The 15,132-nt window shown below is 47.9% G+C and overlaps 1 protein-coding gene across 2 annotated transcripts in view; it reads right to left on the bottom strand.

The window, feature by feature from the left end:
• The window catches only part of LOC110130011 (macrosialin-like), a 56,238-nt gene extending 42,157 nt beyond the window's left edge, over window positions 1–14,081 (bottom strand). Inside the window, exons 1-6 of one of the 2 annotated variants that reach the window (XM_070466218.1) lie at window positions 11,503–14,081; window positions 10,968–11,368; window positions 10,679–10,798; window positions 10,487–10,559; window positions 10,204–10,374; window positions 8,145–8,318 (exon numbers count right to left, since the gene is read on the bottom strand). In XM_070466218.1, coding sequence (XP_070322319.1) covers window positions 8,145–8,318; window positions 10,204–10,374; window positions 10,487–10,559; window positions 10,679–10,798; window positions 10,968–11,368; window positions 11,503–11,551 — 988 coding nt within the window. In that variant the 5' untranslated portion in view covers window positions 11,552–14,081. Of the gene's footprint in view, window positions 1–8,144; window positions 8,319–9,576; window positions 9,914–10,203; window positions 10,375–10,486; window positions 10,560–10,678; window positions 10,799–10,967; window positions 11,369–11,502 lie in introns of those variants that run through there. The other variant, XM_070466219.1, reaches the window with a different exon arrangement.
• Window positions 14,082–15,132: the final 1,051 nt, after the last annotated feature.

The following is a 15,132-nucleotide window of genomic DNA, read 5'->3' as shown; positions in this document are numbered from 1 at the left end:
CCACTAACTCACTGTTGGCTTTAAGTCTGGTCACTTGACCTTTCGTAGCCTCAGCGCCCTCATCTGAAGACTAGGGTTAGGTTTCCTATATCTGGTGCCTATGAGGAGCATTTTTAAAGCCTTATTGTTGCCCTGTCATTCAACCAGTGATTCCTCCTCCACTCCTATTTTCTTCAACTCCTATTCAATTCCTATTTTCAGGCACATGAAGCACAAACTGAGCATTTAAAAAGAGCCTCCAAACACCCAGCATTCAAAACCTTCCATAATCTGGCCATGCCCCCAGCTTCTTAAACCTATTTCCCACCCAGCACATGCTTTTGGTACCAGCCACGCCAGGTTCCTCATGACCTGCTCACCCCTGCCGCTGCCCTTCTGCCCAAGCTGTTCCCTTCACCAGGCATGCCCTCTGCCCACCTTGCCAAGGAGGTCTCCTTCTAGACCGAGTCACACCCTTTCCCCACTTCTATGGACTGAAACGAACACACCCTCCCCCCCAAATTCAAATGTCGACCCCTAACATCCTTCATGTGAACTATATTTGGAGATAAGGCCTTTAAGGAAGTAGTTAAGGTTAAAGGAATTTATAAGGATAGGGCCCTAATCCCATAGCATAAGTATCCTTATAAAAAAAGATGCCTGGGAAAAAATCTCTTTTCTTTTTTTTAGCAGAAAAAGTTTTTTATTGTGGGGCCAAGCAAGGAGAATAGGTGGCTCATGCTGTTGCCAAAATCTTGGCTCTCTGCGTAGGAATGCCAAACAGAAATTCAGAGATAGAGTTGTGGAGGAGAAGGAAGGAGTGGTTTTATTACTTCGTCAGGCAAAGTGGGGACACAATAGGCTAGCACCTCAAGAACTGTGCCCCCAAGAAAAATCTCATAAGAAAAGACTCTCCCACTGCTCCCCAGTCCTGCCTGGGCCATGTAAGGACACAGTGAGAAAGTCGCAATCTGTAAGCCAGGAAGAGACCTTGCACCAAAACCCAAATTGGCCAGCACGTTGATCTTGGACTTCCCAGCTTCCAGAACTATGAGAAAGCAAATGTTTCTAGCCTCATAGTCTATGGTCTTCTGTTATACAGCTCAAGTAGATGAACACACCACCATCACTGTTCTCTCCTTCCTCAGAACCTTGTGTCACTTGTCACCTACCCCTCACTTGATAGCACTAAATTAGTAACACTGTCTTGCTGACTCAATAATTTCCCCCACACATGCCCATTTTGCTCCCCCAATAAAGACAGAAGCTTTTTGCAGGTAGGAACAAGAGGGCATATATCACCCGTAGGCCCAGCACAAAGCATGGCACACAGCAGGTGCTCAAGACATGCTTAGCAGATTACATGTCATGCCCTGATGGAGGACGAAACGTGGTCCCGAGCGGAGGTGTCTGTCCCACCATCTCAGGACACTTTTAGAAGCACACACTTAGACACACCCAGACATTTATTTCCCTCTGTCAAGTCTTGGGTCTGTAACCAGAGCTCCCAGAAGCACACTGAGAAGGGGAAAATACACAAAAGACAACACACACTGATACAACAAGGAGTTTCCCCAACCACCAGTCTAGCTAACAAATGATGTACCATATGAGAATAGTCCCTGAAAATACTTGTCATTTAGTATTTGCATATTTTATGCATATGCTAAGCATTCATATACTAAATATTTTAGCAGTTTCACATGTGTATATACATATGTATTTTTAACTGAGCATCTGCCATGTGCCAACCACTACACAAGTCACTTCAGACCCAAGAACAACTGAACTCGCTTCCATTTTACAGGTGAGAAAACTGAGACTTAAAGAGGTGAATTAAGTAACTTGCTCAGGTCACACATCTGGTAAGTGAAATAGTGAGCCCGTGATAGACTGCTCTGGGAAAGTCGTCATGTGTTAGTTCATCCAGCCAACAGACAGAGCAGATACCACTAAGCAGAACTTCCAAACTATTGTTTGTGAGGGATATAGAAAATAGGGCAACATAGGTCCTGTCCATAAGAAACTGTGGAAGACAGGAGAAGGCATAGAGATCGTGAGCTGTAGGTGGCTGGAAGAACAGACAGGAATCAAGTGTCAGGAGTCCAGGAGAGGGACCAGATGGACCCCGACCTCAGGCCCAAACACTGAAGGACAAGCAGAAGCCAGACGCAGAGACAGGAAGAAGCTGGAATACTGGGATGCAGTGGAGGTTTCACTAACCAGGCAGGGCCCAAAGTGTGTAGGTGGTGCAGCCCCCAGGAAGACAGGGTGAAGTGACAGGGGTAGACCTCTGGCAGCATTAAGGCTGACTTTGGGCAAAGCAGCTGGGGTCCCAGTACACATGGTTTAGCCCTAACCCTATGTGTCTTAATTCTACCTTCTCTATAATTTTTTAATTCATTCATTTATTTATTCATTTGACTGTGTCTGGTTTTAGTTGCCTGATGAACTATGGACGGAGGTTTGTGACATTGTACAGGAGACAGGGATCAAGACCATCCCCATGGAAAAGAAATGCAAAAAAGCAAAATGGCTGTCTGAGGAGGTCTTATAAATAGCTGTGAAAAGAAGAGAAGCGAAAAGCAAAGGAGAAAAGGAAAGATATACCCATTTAAATGCAGAGTTCCAAAGAATAGCAAGGAGAGATAAGAAAGACTTCCTCAGTGATCAGTGCAAAGAAATAGAGGAAAACAACAGAATGGGAAAGACTAGAGATCTCTTCAAGAAAATTAGATACCAAGGGAACATTTCATGCAAAGATGGGTTCGATAAAGGACAGAGATGGTATGAACCTAACAGAAGCAGAAGATGTTAAGAGAGGTGGCAAGAATACACAGAAGAACTGTACAAAAAAGATCTTCATGACCCAGATAATCACAATGGTGTGATCAGTCACCTAGAACCAGACATCCTGGAATGTGAAGTCAGGTGGGCCTTGGAAAGCATCACTATGAACAAAGCTAGTGGAGGTGATGGAATTCCAGTTGAGCTATTTCAAATCCTGAAAGATGATGCTGTGAAAGTGCTATACTCAATATGCCAGCAAATTTGGAAAACTCAGCAGTGGCCACAGGACTGGAAAAGGTCAGTTTTCATTCCAATCCCAAAGAAAGGCAATCCCAAAGAATGCTCAAACTACCGCACAATTAAACTCATCTCACATGCTAGTAAAGTAATGCTCAAAATTCTCCAAGCCAGGCTTCAGCAATACGTGAATCGAGAACTTCAGATGTTCAAGCTGGTTTTAGAAAAGGCAGAGGAACCAGAGACCAAATTGCCAACATTCGCTGGATCATCGAAAAAGCAAGAGAGTTCCAGGAAAAACATCTATTTCTGCTTTATTGACTATGCCAAAGCCTTTGACTGTGTGGATCACAATAAACTGTGGAGAATTCTGAAAGAGATGGGAATACCTGACCACCTGACCTGCCTCTTGAGAAACCTGTATGCAGGTCAGGAAGCAACAGTTAGAACTGGACATGGAACAACAGACTGGTTCCAAATAGGAAAAGGAATACGTCAAGGCTGTATGTTGTCACCCTGCTTATTTAACTTATATGCAGAGTACCTCATGAGAAACGCTGGGCTGGAAGAAGCACAAGCTGGAATCAAGACTGCCAGGACAAATATCAATAACCTCAGATATGCAGATGACACCACCCTTATGGCAGAAAGTGAAGAGGAACTAAAAAGCCTCTTGATGAAAGTGAAAGAGGAGAGTGAAAAAGTTGGCTTAAAACTCAACATTCGGAAAACTAAGATAATGGCATCTGGTCCCATCACTTCATGGGAAATAGATGGGGAAACAGTGGAAACAGTGTCAGACTTTATTTTGGGGGCTCCAAAATCCCTGCAGATGGTGATTGCAGCCATGAAATTAAAAGACGCTTACTCCTTGGAAGGAAAGTTATGATCAACCTAGATAGCATATTAAAAAGCAGAGACATTACTTTGCCACCAATGTCCATCTAGTCAAGGCTATGGTTTTTCCAGTGGTCATGTATGGATGTGAAAGTTGGACTGTGAAGAAAGCTGAACACTGAAGAATTGATGCTTTTTAACTGTGGTGTTGGAGAAGACTCTTGAGAGTCCCTTGGACTTCAAGGAGATCCAACCAGTCCATCCTAAAGGAGATGAGTCCTGGGTGTTCATTGGAAGGACTGATGCTGAAGCTGAAACTCCAATACTTTGGCCACCTCACGCAAAGAGTTGACTTATTGGAAAAGACCCTGATGGTGGGAGGGACTGAGGGCAGGAGGAGAAGGGGACGACAGAGGACAAGACAGCTGGTTGGCATCACTGACTCGATGGACATGATTTTGAGTAAACTCGGGGGGTTTGTGATGGACAGGGAGGCCTGGCGTGCTGCGATTCTCAGGGTCGCAAAGAGCGCCACACGACTGAGCGACTGAACTGAACTGGTGTTAGTTGTAGCACATGGGATCTTTAATCTTCCTTGGCAGGCAGGATCTTTAGCTGCTGCATCCAACTGTAGGTGTGGCATGTGGGATCTAGTTCCCTGATCAGGGAGGGAATCTGGGCCCGCTGCACTGGGAACTCAAAATCTTAGCCACCGGACCACCAGCGAAGCCCCCCAACTTCTCTGATTAAGGCAGGGGACTCAGGGCCCCACGCTGCTGGAGAAGTCAGGACACCTAGGAGGGGCATGTTCGGGGTGTGGCAGAGGGCCACTGGACTTGGGGTTCTAGGGGTGGTTCTGCTGCCATCGGGCAGGGAGACCTTGGATAAATCTCCCTACATGACTGGACTAAGTCCTTGGTCTGGCGGTGAGGGGTGGGGTGGTCTGAACACTGCACACTTCCCACTCACACCTGGCGCTAGGCTGGCGTCCTGGGTGTGACCGGGAGTGGAAGAGTGACCCCGCAGTGGGCGGGAGGTGGGGCGGCCTGCAAATGCCCTGCCTGGCCCTGGGGGAAGGTGTTTCTGATTTGGGGGAAGCAGGTAGATCGGGGCCTCCTATTCAGAGCTGTGATCACTGAGGGTGACCTCAGGGCGCCAGGCAAGGAACCAGGAAGGTGTTCAGGCGGACCAGTGGTATTTCAACCACAGCGGTCCCGCCCTCATTCCCCAGGCCCTGCTCTTAGAAGGCTGCTGGGTCTAAACAGGGCCAACTGAACTAAACGGAAAGAAATCAAATCGTTCGGGATCCAAAGGGCAAGGAGACGGCCTTGCCGGGCTGCTGCGGAGGCAAGCCGAGCGAGGGGTGCGGCAGGCACGCTCGGAAGTGCCCCGGGGCCCGCGCGGCAGGCGGCTCCCGTTTCCCGGCACGGCCGGCAGGCGGGCGCGGGGCAGCTGCTGGGAGGTGAGCGGAGCAGCGTTTTCCCACAGTCTGGGGCGGTGACACATGGCGCTCACACATTCCACAGCCGGCGGCCGCGCCAGGCCTGGCCGCGAGTCAAGGCAGCGCCGCAGCCGCCGCCGAGCAGGTTCCGACTTTGGCACCCGCCGCGCGCCCTCCTGCCTCCCACGCCGCCCGTTTAACTCTTGGATGGCCGGACACAACTGCAGAGGGCTTTGGTCTTGTTCGCGTTCTGTGTCTCATCGCAGTGCGTGGCCCACTAGCCGCTGCATCAGTGTAGATGAATACACGAGCGCGTGAACGAAAGAACAAAGGAAAGGGAGCCGCTCCCGATTTCTACCCACCACGTGCCTCTGCAGTTATTCTCAATTGCCAAACGCCTGAACCCCCACTGTTTCCGCACATTCTTGTAAAGACTCCGAAGGAAGAGGGGAGAGAGGTCATGGCAACAGCCCCACCCCCCAGTTTGCCACGGTGCAAACTGGCCTCGGGGAAAGTGACTGGCTAGGGGCGGGGCCGCTCTTGCCTCTAGATTTAGGTGGGAACTGCGGGGGCGGGGTAGGGGGTGGGTGGGCAGGAAGACTTTCCATACTCCACCTTCGGTCTGTAAAGAGATCTGCCTTTCTAGACCCAAGATCCACTCCAATTCCCTATTTGTTGATGGGCTAGGGAAGCCTTGATCACAGCCCACTCTGGCGCCATTTGAGTGCTGCCAAAACAGGCAATTCGTAAATTCCTCAAAAAGGGGGCCTCCGGATTCAGGGTGGATGTTTGTGTCTGCGAGTGGCAAGCACTCCGGGTATTTTGCCTCTCTTGGGCTTCTGTATGGACTCCCCAGGACTCCTCCAATTCTCCTACCCCCGGAACTGAATCTGATTGCTCCAGGCGGGTACCACACTGAAGCTGGAAGTCACGGGAGTCGTCATTCATGGAATACCTCACAGAGCCAGGAACCCACCAGGCATCTCCCCTCCCCGCCAGCCCCCCGCCACCACAGGAGTGACCCAGACCCTTAGGGTCAGGAAGTTTCCTGAAAACTTGACTACTTTTAGATCTGTCTTAAGTAGTTCCCTTTAATTCCAATGGCAATGGGTAGTATGATTGCCCCTGTTTTATATCTGAAGAAATTGAGACTAAAAGTGGTGAAACCACTTGCATAAGGTTACATAGCTATAAATGCGCTTGACCCAGGTTTGTCAAACCACCAGCCCAGTGCTTTGCCAGTTCAGGCTCAAAGTTTAGATGCAGTTCAGATTACACCCTGCACACACCCTCACCCTCTCCCTCTCCCAGTCTGCCAGCATGAAGGCGCACAAAGAGCTGCCAAACTCTAACCTTCTTGGAGCAGAATCACAGTGGAGCCTCAGTGGATCCTCACTGAGGATTCTCAGTAACTGAACCTGGTAGAATTATCAAACTCACCTTTGCTCTGGGAAATAAACTGCCCCAGCTTCTGATCTGTAAGCAATATCCTCTCAAAGCTTACAACATAATCAAAGGACAAATAGGTCAGCCATGGAGATTTATGAGGTCCTAGGTGTGTTCAAGCTCCTTCACTCACTCAGCTAGCATTCACTGTGAATAGGCCAGACACCTAGCAGGGTGCTGCTGATGGAAATGGGATAGGAGGCTAGGAGGATGAAGAGATACAAAGGAGAATAAAATCCAGAAGACTTGCAGATCCCACTTGGCGCTCCCAGTCAAGTAGGTGGGAAAGACCCATAAATAAACAGTTATATTTTAGCATGATCAGAGGTATGAATTAAGTGAGTGTACAGAGATGAGCATGTTGCTAATTGAAGTTCAGAAAGGGTTCCCTAAAGGTGACCTTTGTATTAGGCCTTGAAGAATGAATGGTTCCCCAGACAGAGGCAATGGGGAAGGACACTGAAGGCAGGATATCTTTATTTTATTTTTTAATCTTTTGGCTGCATTGCAGCATGTGGGATCTTAGTTCTCCAACCAGCGATCCAACCTGTACTCACCACCCCTTCCCCCACCCCCCGCCACCCCCCTCCACAATTGGAAGAGCAGAGTCTTAACCACTAGACTTCGAGGGAAATCCCCAGGCAGAATATCTTAAAGCAAATACAGAAAACACAAACCATACATTAAAAATTGATCAATTGTGTGTCATCAAAATTTAAACTATCAACTCGCTAAAAAATATATACCATCAAGAAAATAAGCAGGCAAACTGTAAACTAGAAGAAAATATTCACAAAACATGTATCTGATATAGGGCTTCTATGTAGGATATAAAAGAATTCTTGCTACTCAACAATAAAAAGACAAACAATCAATGTTTTTAAATGGCCAAAGACTAAACAGACACTGTACCAAAGAAAATATACAAAGGACCACAAAAAGCACCTGGGGAAGCCCTCAACATCATCAGTCACCAGAAAAATGCAAATTAAAACTACAGTGAGACACCACTACACCTAAAAGAATGGCTGAAATTAAAAACTGACAGCACCAGATGTTGGACAGGACATGGAGCCATTGGAATTCGCATACATCACTGGTAGGAATGTTAAATGGTACAGTCCCTTTGAAAACCTAATAGTTTCTTTAAAAGTTAAACACATATCTATGCTGTGGTGTACTGGTAAATGTTTAACAAGGGACTCCCCAAAAGAAAAACAAGCCTGCTTTGTAGCATTTGCCAATTTCTCTGGTATCAATTTGATCATAGCCAGTTTCAAGCTGCTAGTGACATCACTGAGAGCTGAATTGGAAAGGGATGAGCAGAATTGCCTCTTGCCAATCAGTATCTGCCCTCCCCAGCACACCACTGCAACCACCCCCTGACCCAGCAATTCTACTCATAGATATTTACCTGAAAGAAATGGAAACAGCTTCCTTTCTGTCCACCTACTCGGCGCCATCTTGTCTTCTTCCAGCTTACTACATTGTTCGAAGTTGAGAGAGGAGGGGTGTGAGTCTCCAAAATGGCGTTGGGTGTGGGCGGTGTAACTTTCCACCTCCTGTACTCTCGGTGTCTCCAGAGGACCTGGCGCCAATGGGAGCGAGACAGTCTGAGCCAGGCTGCTCACCTTAGGCGCAAGGCCCATGCTTCTCCCTCCTCAGGTTCGCCAAGGCCTTGGCAAATGGGTGCGCTGGGCCAGGACAGTGAAGCAGAAGAAGGGGCGGTGGGGAAGGAGAGCCCAGTTTTAGGAGATGGCAGCGTCCCTAGCTTCTATGCGGGCCCAGTCCTGGCCACTTCTGTGAAACGAAGGACCCGGGGTTCCCTCTCACCCCACTGGCCCGAGGGCACCACCTCTGGGCCAAGGCCCCCTCCTCGGCCTCCCATGACCATGTGCTGAGCCAGGATTTGTGCCAGATGGAGACGCCCTAGCATCTCACCGTGGGGCATCTCAAGACTACCCAGCAGGAGCGATGCCTTCTGCCACCCAGTGCCAGGACACCAAGTCTTGGTGGAGATGGCACTGGCCATCTCGCTCTGGTGGCTAGGCACCTGCTGGGAGTACCACACCCTTCAGCCACTCCTGTGCCACAGTCTGCAGGGTCTTATGAGGTGTCCCAAGGCAGTGGTATGTTTGCTGGATCTCAGCCATGTGCTCCCCTCAAAAGGGGTGGGTCTGTCAGTCTCAGCGGCTGCTTTCTGTAACCTTACAAGGCTCCTACCATTGGAAGGGCCCCATGTTGGCCCTGGGGATGCTCACAGGGCCATGAACTGTAAAGGGGAATTTAGCACTCCCTGGTCTGGTCGTTCAGGCTGGAGCGGTCGGGGAGATCCTTTTTAGAATTCACACTGGGGCTGTCCTAGGGGCGCCACCCACCACCACCAGGGACTGTGGGTTGCCCAGGAGCATAGAGGATGTTTTATGGAAGTCAGAGTATGCATTGCTCCTGTGGTTGATGAAAATCCTTTGCAGGTGAGATAGGAGCATCCCAGATGCAGCCAGAGTTTAATCTGGGCTGTTCACTAGCCCAGACACAGCGGGTAGGGCAGGGCATTTGACAGGTTGCTGGGATGGGTGGCTCCCCTGGATTGGAGGAGAGGTAACTGGAGCAGCCAGAGACCCCAGGAAAAGAGGAGCAAGGGAGGCAAGGCCAGTTTGACAACAGCTGTGCCAGACTTTGAAGGAGGAATCCATGAGGGCATTGCATCACACAGTGACATTTTCATCGCTCCCGGTGTGCTGTTTCTAGGACCCTTAGACTCAACCGTGGAAAGTACCAAAAGGTGTGTGACAAGAAACTTAACGGCTTTTAATCCTGGCAGGAAGGACAAGGAAAACCAAGGATAAAGATTTGAGCAAGTTTTATTATTTTCCCATGGGAGATGGGGAAATCAATCATATTTAATAAACATCTTTCCCCTCATCCCTTCCAATTGCATTATCTCTTTGTTCATCAAGACAGGGAAGGATAACTTTTATCTTTTTGAGTCAGTTGAGTGATAAGAAATGAGAGCACCTCTTGGTGCCCTGGGTATTGAGACAAATGCTAAGAGGGGCTGGTAAGCGCATGGGCGTCTTCGGCCGATGCGGAAGGTAACACGCACCAGGGTGAGGAGGCCGAGTAAGATCAGGACGATGATGAGAGGCAGGAAAATGGACTTATCACTGGAACAAGAGAAACCTGGTGGAAAGACAGGTCAAGTGGGTGTCACGGTGATGGTTGGGATCAAGGTGGGAGGAAGGAATGTAGGGGATGTTGGGAAGTAGAGATTGGTGAGGCGTTCACCTAGATGTCTCGGAGCAGGAAACAAAAGGGAGCCTGGGGAGAGCCTTACAGAGGAGGGACAGTTACCCTAGCTGTGACAAGCTTGAGAGGAGGAAGAGTTTGGGGTGCAAGGAGGGAGATTATAAGCCTGGGTGGGGGCTTTCAGTGCAATGGGAAAATTCTAGGAGGGAAGAAATAGGTCTTACTTGGTCCAAAGTCCCCTGAGGGGGACAGCTGAGCAGCTTGTAGCTTCAGGGAGAGCAGATCTAAGTGTAAAGCTGGTGAAACAATGATGCTTGCATTTCTGCAACTGAAGCTCTGGCCCAGGGGGGTTTGGAGATCTCGAAGGGATGAATTCTGAACTGAGAATGTCCACTCTAAAAGAATGAGGAAGAGTTAGCTCCATATCCACGTCTCCACCCATTAGCCTGGGTCCCTTCAGGAATCCAAATATCTAGCGCAAGTGGTGAGAAAGGGAAGGTTACTCACGCACTGCCTGGGGGAAGGACACGTTGCACTCCACAGCCATAAAGTTCAGGTAGACAGCGCTCTGCGGTGGATCCTGGGGAGGTGACCGGGAAGACTCAGGGCAGCAGGGCAGAGTGGCATCCGGGTACAGAGTAAGGAGTATGCCAAGAGGTTGGTAGGGATAGGGTGAGGGGGAGGGATGAGAGTTAGTACCTGCTTGAATCCGAAGCTGAGCTCTCTGTAGGGGAATGAGAGGAGCAAGTGGGAATGGGGACCTTCACAGCCCCCCTGGGCCTTGGTTCTGTTGGGGTTCAGTACAGAGATACCCCAGGCCTGTAGAAGTTAAAGATGAGAGGTCACAAGACTACACAGCTCTGCCATTCCATGTTCCCTTTGTCTTCAGTCTGTATTTGTCTCCTCCTCTGCTCTTCTTCACCCCCTTCTGAATCGAATCAGGCCTCTGCCCCTTCCTTTTATGTCCTCCACTGTCTTTTAGCTTTACCTTTCCTCCACCCTGGGTTGGATACAGAACTCGCATCTGAATCTGGGCTTGGAGCCGGATGCAGGGCTGGGAACCGTTATTCCAAGTGTAGTCTCCTACTGCCTCCTTGGAGCCTGGGCTAGGACTTGGAGAGGATGGTGGTTCTGGGTGGGGGGATCTGATGGAGGACCCTGGACTTGTGGCCTTACTGTTGCTTGTTGGATGAACTGTAGTATTTTGATGACTGCTGGTGGTAGCAGGACTATGAGTGGCTGTTGGGGACTCGCGGCTGGTGGTTCCTGTGGTGTTAGTTGTATGCGTGGTGGTGGTGGTGGGTCTCTGAGTGGTGGTTCTGTGGCTCTTGGTAGTTCTGTGGCTGGTTGTTCCAGGGTTTGACGTGCTTTCTGTAGCTATAGGTGTCACTGTGAAGGATGGCAGCAGAGTGGCAGATTTTGTATGAGGATAATCATTCCCTGTCCCCGGGCTTTGAGGAAAAGACTGGTTAGCAACCCAGGGCAGGCTTCTTCCCAGGGGCCCCCTCCCCCTGTCCCCTTACCTGCTAGTAGCCCCAGCAAGGCCCCAGAGAAGAACACAGCCAACCTCATGACAGAACAGCCTTCACCCTGAGTCCGGCAGTGTTAGTACCAGCTGCCTGCTCAACCAACCCTGTACCCTCTGCCTTCTGTTTGGAAAAAAGAGGAAATCTCTGACTTCCTCTTAACCAAGGTGGTCCCACCCCCAGCCTGACTCAAGCACCTCAGCCCCAGCCACCATGATCTCTTAGTCATTAAATAATTGGTCCTGGTGTCACCAAAGGAGCTAGCAGCATCATGTGGGTAGTGAGATGGGGAGTTTGGGAGAAGTTGATCCTTACAGATTTGTCTCAGTAAAATATGCTTGGCAGTTGCAAGAAGTGATTATAGAGGCAGCAGCCCCTCTATGGGAGAGGTCACTAGGATGTAAATTCAGAACACTCCCTTCTCCCTCCATCACTTCCTCTTTGCCGAGACATGTGAGGTGCTTATGATGGTCCTTGCTCAATCCCTATGGAAAGGTCATCCTGCCTTGCTGCTGCTAAGTCGCTTCAGTCGTGTCCGACTCTGTGCGACCCCATAGACAGCAGCCCACCAGGCTCCTCTGTCCCTGGGATTCTCCAGGCAAGAATACCGGAGTGGATTGCCATTTCCTTCTCATGGAAAGGTCATACCTCCTAGTTAACATTAACCATTTTCCAGTCAACAAGAAAGCACAACAGAAAGTAACTATTAGCTGGGGGTGGGGGCAATAGAGCTGTACTCAACAGCAGGTGGGAGGGAAGGGGAGGGAAGAAATGAGAAGCCAAGGCAGGCAGTTTCCAAGTCATTTTATTCAGAATTTTGTGTTTGTTTCCTGAATCAATAAATACTATACAAAACAGCAACAACAAAAAAGAAATGGAAATATATATCTACAGTCTCATAAGAATGTTTATAGCAACTTTTTTCATTATAGGCCAAAACTGGAAATAACCCAGATTCCAGTCACAGGAGACTAGATAACCGAGCTGCATTGTTTTCATGCAATAGAATCCTACTTAGTAATAAGAATGGATGAGCTAAGGCAAGATGGATGTTAAAATATGCTGTGTAAAAGAAGACAAACATGAGCAGAACACCCAGTACAATTGCATTTATATGACATTCTAGAAGAGTTGAAACTTTACCGAGGATGATCAAAGTCAGATCATGAATGCTGGGGCAGGCAGGGACTGACTAGGAAAAACTGCAAGCAAACTTTCTAGGGTGACAGGAATGTTCTAGGCTTTTATATTGATCAAAACAGAGTACTTCAGATGTGAGTATTTCTCGGTGTATAAGGAAAGAAACAGCCTGGATTTCTCTTCACTAGGACACTCAAGGTATCTTATGAGCAGAGCACCACAGCCCATTATGGGGCTACAGGACAGCTGGCTCAGCACAAGAACCTCAGGGAGTAAACTGTGTTTCTCTTATTTTCTTTTAGCAAAATCAACAAGGCAGTATTTGCTTTGCTGCACACTGTGCTTACTAGGTTCCCTCCTCCCCACCCGCCCCAAGCCAGAGCATGGTCTGGGAGGCCAGGGACCACTGAGGCTGAGGCTGTCTGGCTTAGTCGTCCCCGAAGATCGGCTCATCTTTTCTCCACCTACTACCTTCTCTTTTGCAAAAAATTCATATAAGGAACTTGCAAAATTACTTTGCCTCCTAGTTTTTCCACTCATATTTTCCTCCAAAGCTCCCTTCATCATGATCTTCCAGTCCTCTTCTACTTAATATAATTATATAATATATCACTATTACAAAGATCTATGCTAAATATTTAATAGCCCAGAGCTTTCAGGAATCCCTAATTCCAAGAGTTCTTCAGTAACTGAAGCACAAAGATCATTTAAGTGACTAACTGGTCATCCAGAGTGTTCAGTTTGGAATCTAGTTCTGCCACAGCTTAACTAGCTGTGCGATTGTGGGAAAGTTGCTCAAATTCTCTGGGCTCAATTATCCTATTTGCAAAAGAAGGGAAATAATTCCTACCTCCGTAGGCTCTCAGGGATAAAATAAGATGACCTGTGAAAGAACCAGTATATATGGGAGACAATGTTTGGGGCTAGTTTCTTTTTTTCCTGTCATTGAAACTTGAAACTAAGCCTTACTAGAAACCTTTTAATGACACCAATTTTTAAAGAGTTTGTGCAATTCTCCTGCTTCATGCATCTAATGAGGAATAAAGACACATGATTCCAGCCCAGGTCCAGCCCTGCTCCTCCTCCAGCCCTCAGTCCAGACGGTGCTTCCCAGGCTGGAAAACCATCTGGCTCAGGGCACAGCAGTGGACTCCACCCACCCAAGTTCCAAGTCTGCAATTCCAGAAAAATAGCATAAGAGGGCCAGGTGCAGGAAGGTGGAAAGGCTCTTGTCTCACACACACAAAAACACTGAAATTCCTTTCACACCCTCCTACCTCCCACTCCTTAATGAATCTCTTACCAACTCAGTCTCCTTGACTTTTCCGAGTTTTATAAAGAGTTACTTGGAGAACTCTTGGAGACTGAATGTAAGGCACTTGTAAAACTTCATACAAGACACAGAGTTTCCTCTTGCTTTTCCATGTTTTATTCACACACCCTTTCCCACAGCAAAATGTGCTAGTCATTGTCCCGGCTCCCCATTCCTCCCCGCTCCTCTCCCTCCTTCTCATTTGGTGCTCTCTCTACTGTAAAAATGACTGGTTCCAAGATCCTCCAAAACACTGTTGGCTACTTGCCTTAACTGCTTTGATCCCCAAAGTTAATGTTTCTTCAGTCTTCTTTCTTATTTGACCTCCTCTCTTGACTGTTCAATGCATTCCAGACAAACACAGGACTTTCCTGCCTCTGAGTCTTTGCTCATACTGTCTTCCCCACATCATCCCTTCTTCCTCACATGCTATCCATCCTCCAAAACTCAGCTCAAATGTCAACTCTGCATGAGACCTCTAAAAACTCCAGCTAGAAAGGTCTTCCCCTTCATCTGAGCCCCCAACATATTTCTAAACCTCCTTGTTATGACACTCACCTGCCATGTAATATATGGAGGAACAAGATGGAATATTGGTGAACTGACAGGTGAATGGATTCATGGACATAAGGTGGGGGGGATGGCTGGAAAATGCATGAACTGTTGAGTGGACGGGTAGCAACTTTCTTGGAATTGAAACATCCTCACACCTGGGTGTCTATATCATGCTCATATATTTACTTGTTTCAGCTTTATTCTACAGCTTCTTTGTCTTGTCTATCTATCCACAGTCTATTTCTGATCTCAGAGAGAGGTACTGGGAATATTTAATTCAAGATAGGTTTTAAGTGCTGTGCAGTCAATATTTACAGATGACAAAGGACCAGATATATTTTGATTTGCCCCCAAACCTAAAGCCAGATGAATTTTTACTAGCGTTTAGAAGTAGATGTCAATATATTTCTCTACTCTGGTCATGTAATCATATTTCACTGTTTTTGCTGAAGAAAAAAATACTCAAGTAAGCCTCTGTGAACCAATTTCTCTGATTTCTCTAAAGAAGGCTCTGGCTTCTCCGTCTCAAAGCACAACTCAACAAAATGTCATGGGAATTTCTAAAACTTTAATCTGAAGTGTCCAGGAACACCTTTGATTCTGTCTTTGTATCCTAATGT

The sequence above is a fragment of the Odocoileus virginianus genome, chromosome 4 (assembly GCF_023699985.2).
Source record: "Odocoileus virginianus isolate 20LAN1187 ecotype Illinois chromosome 4, Ovbor_1.2, whole genome shotgun sequence".
NCBI lineage: Eukaryota > Metazoa > Chordata > Mammalia > Artiodactyla > Cervidae > Odocoileus > Odocoileus virginianus.
The sequence above is the reverse complement of the archived record's forward strand: the minus strand, read 5'-3'. Positions and strand labels throughout refer to the sequence as shown.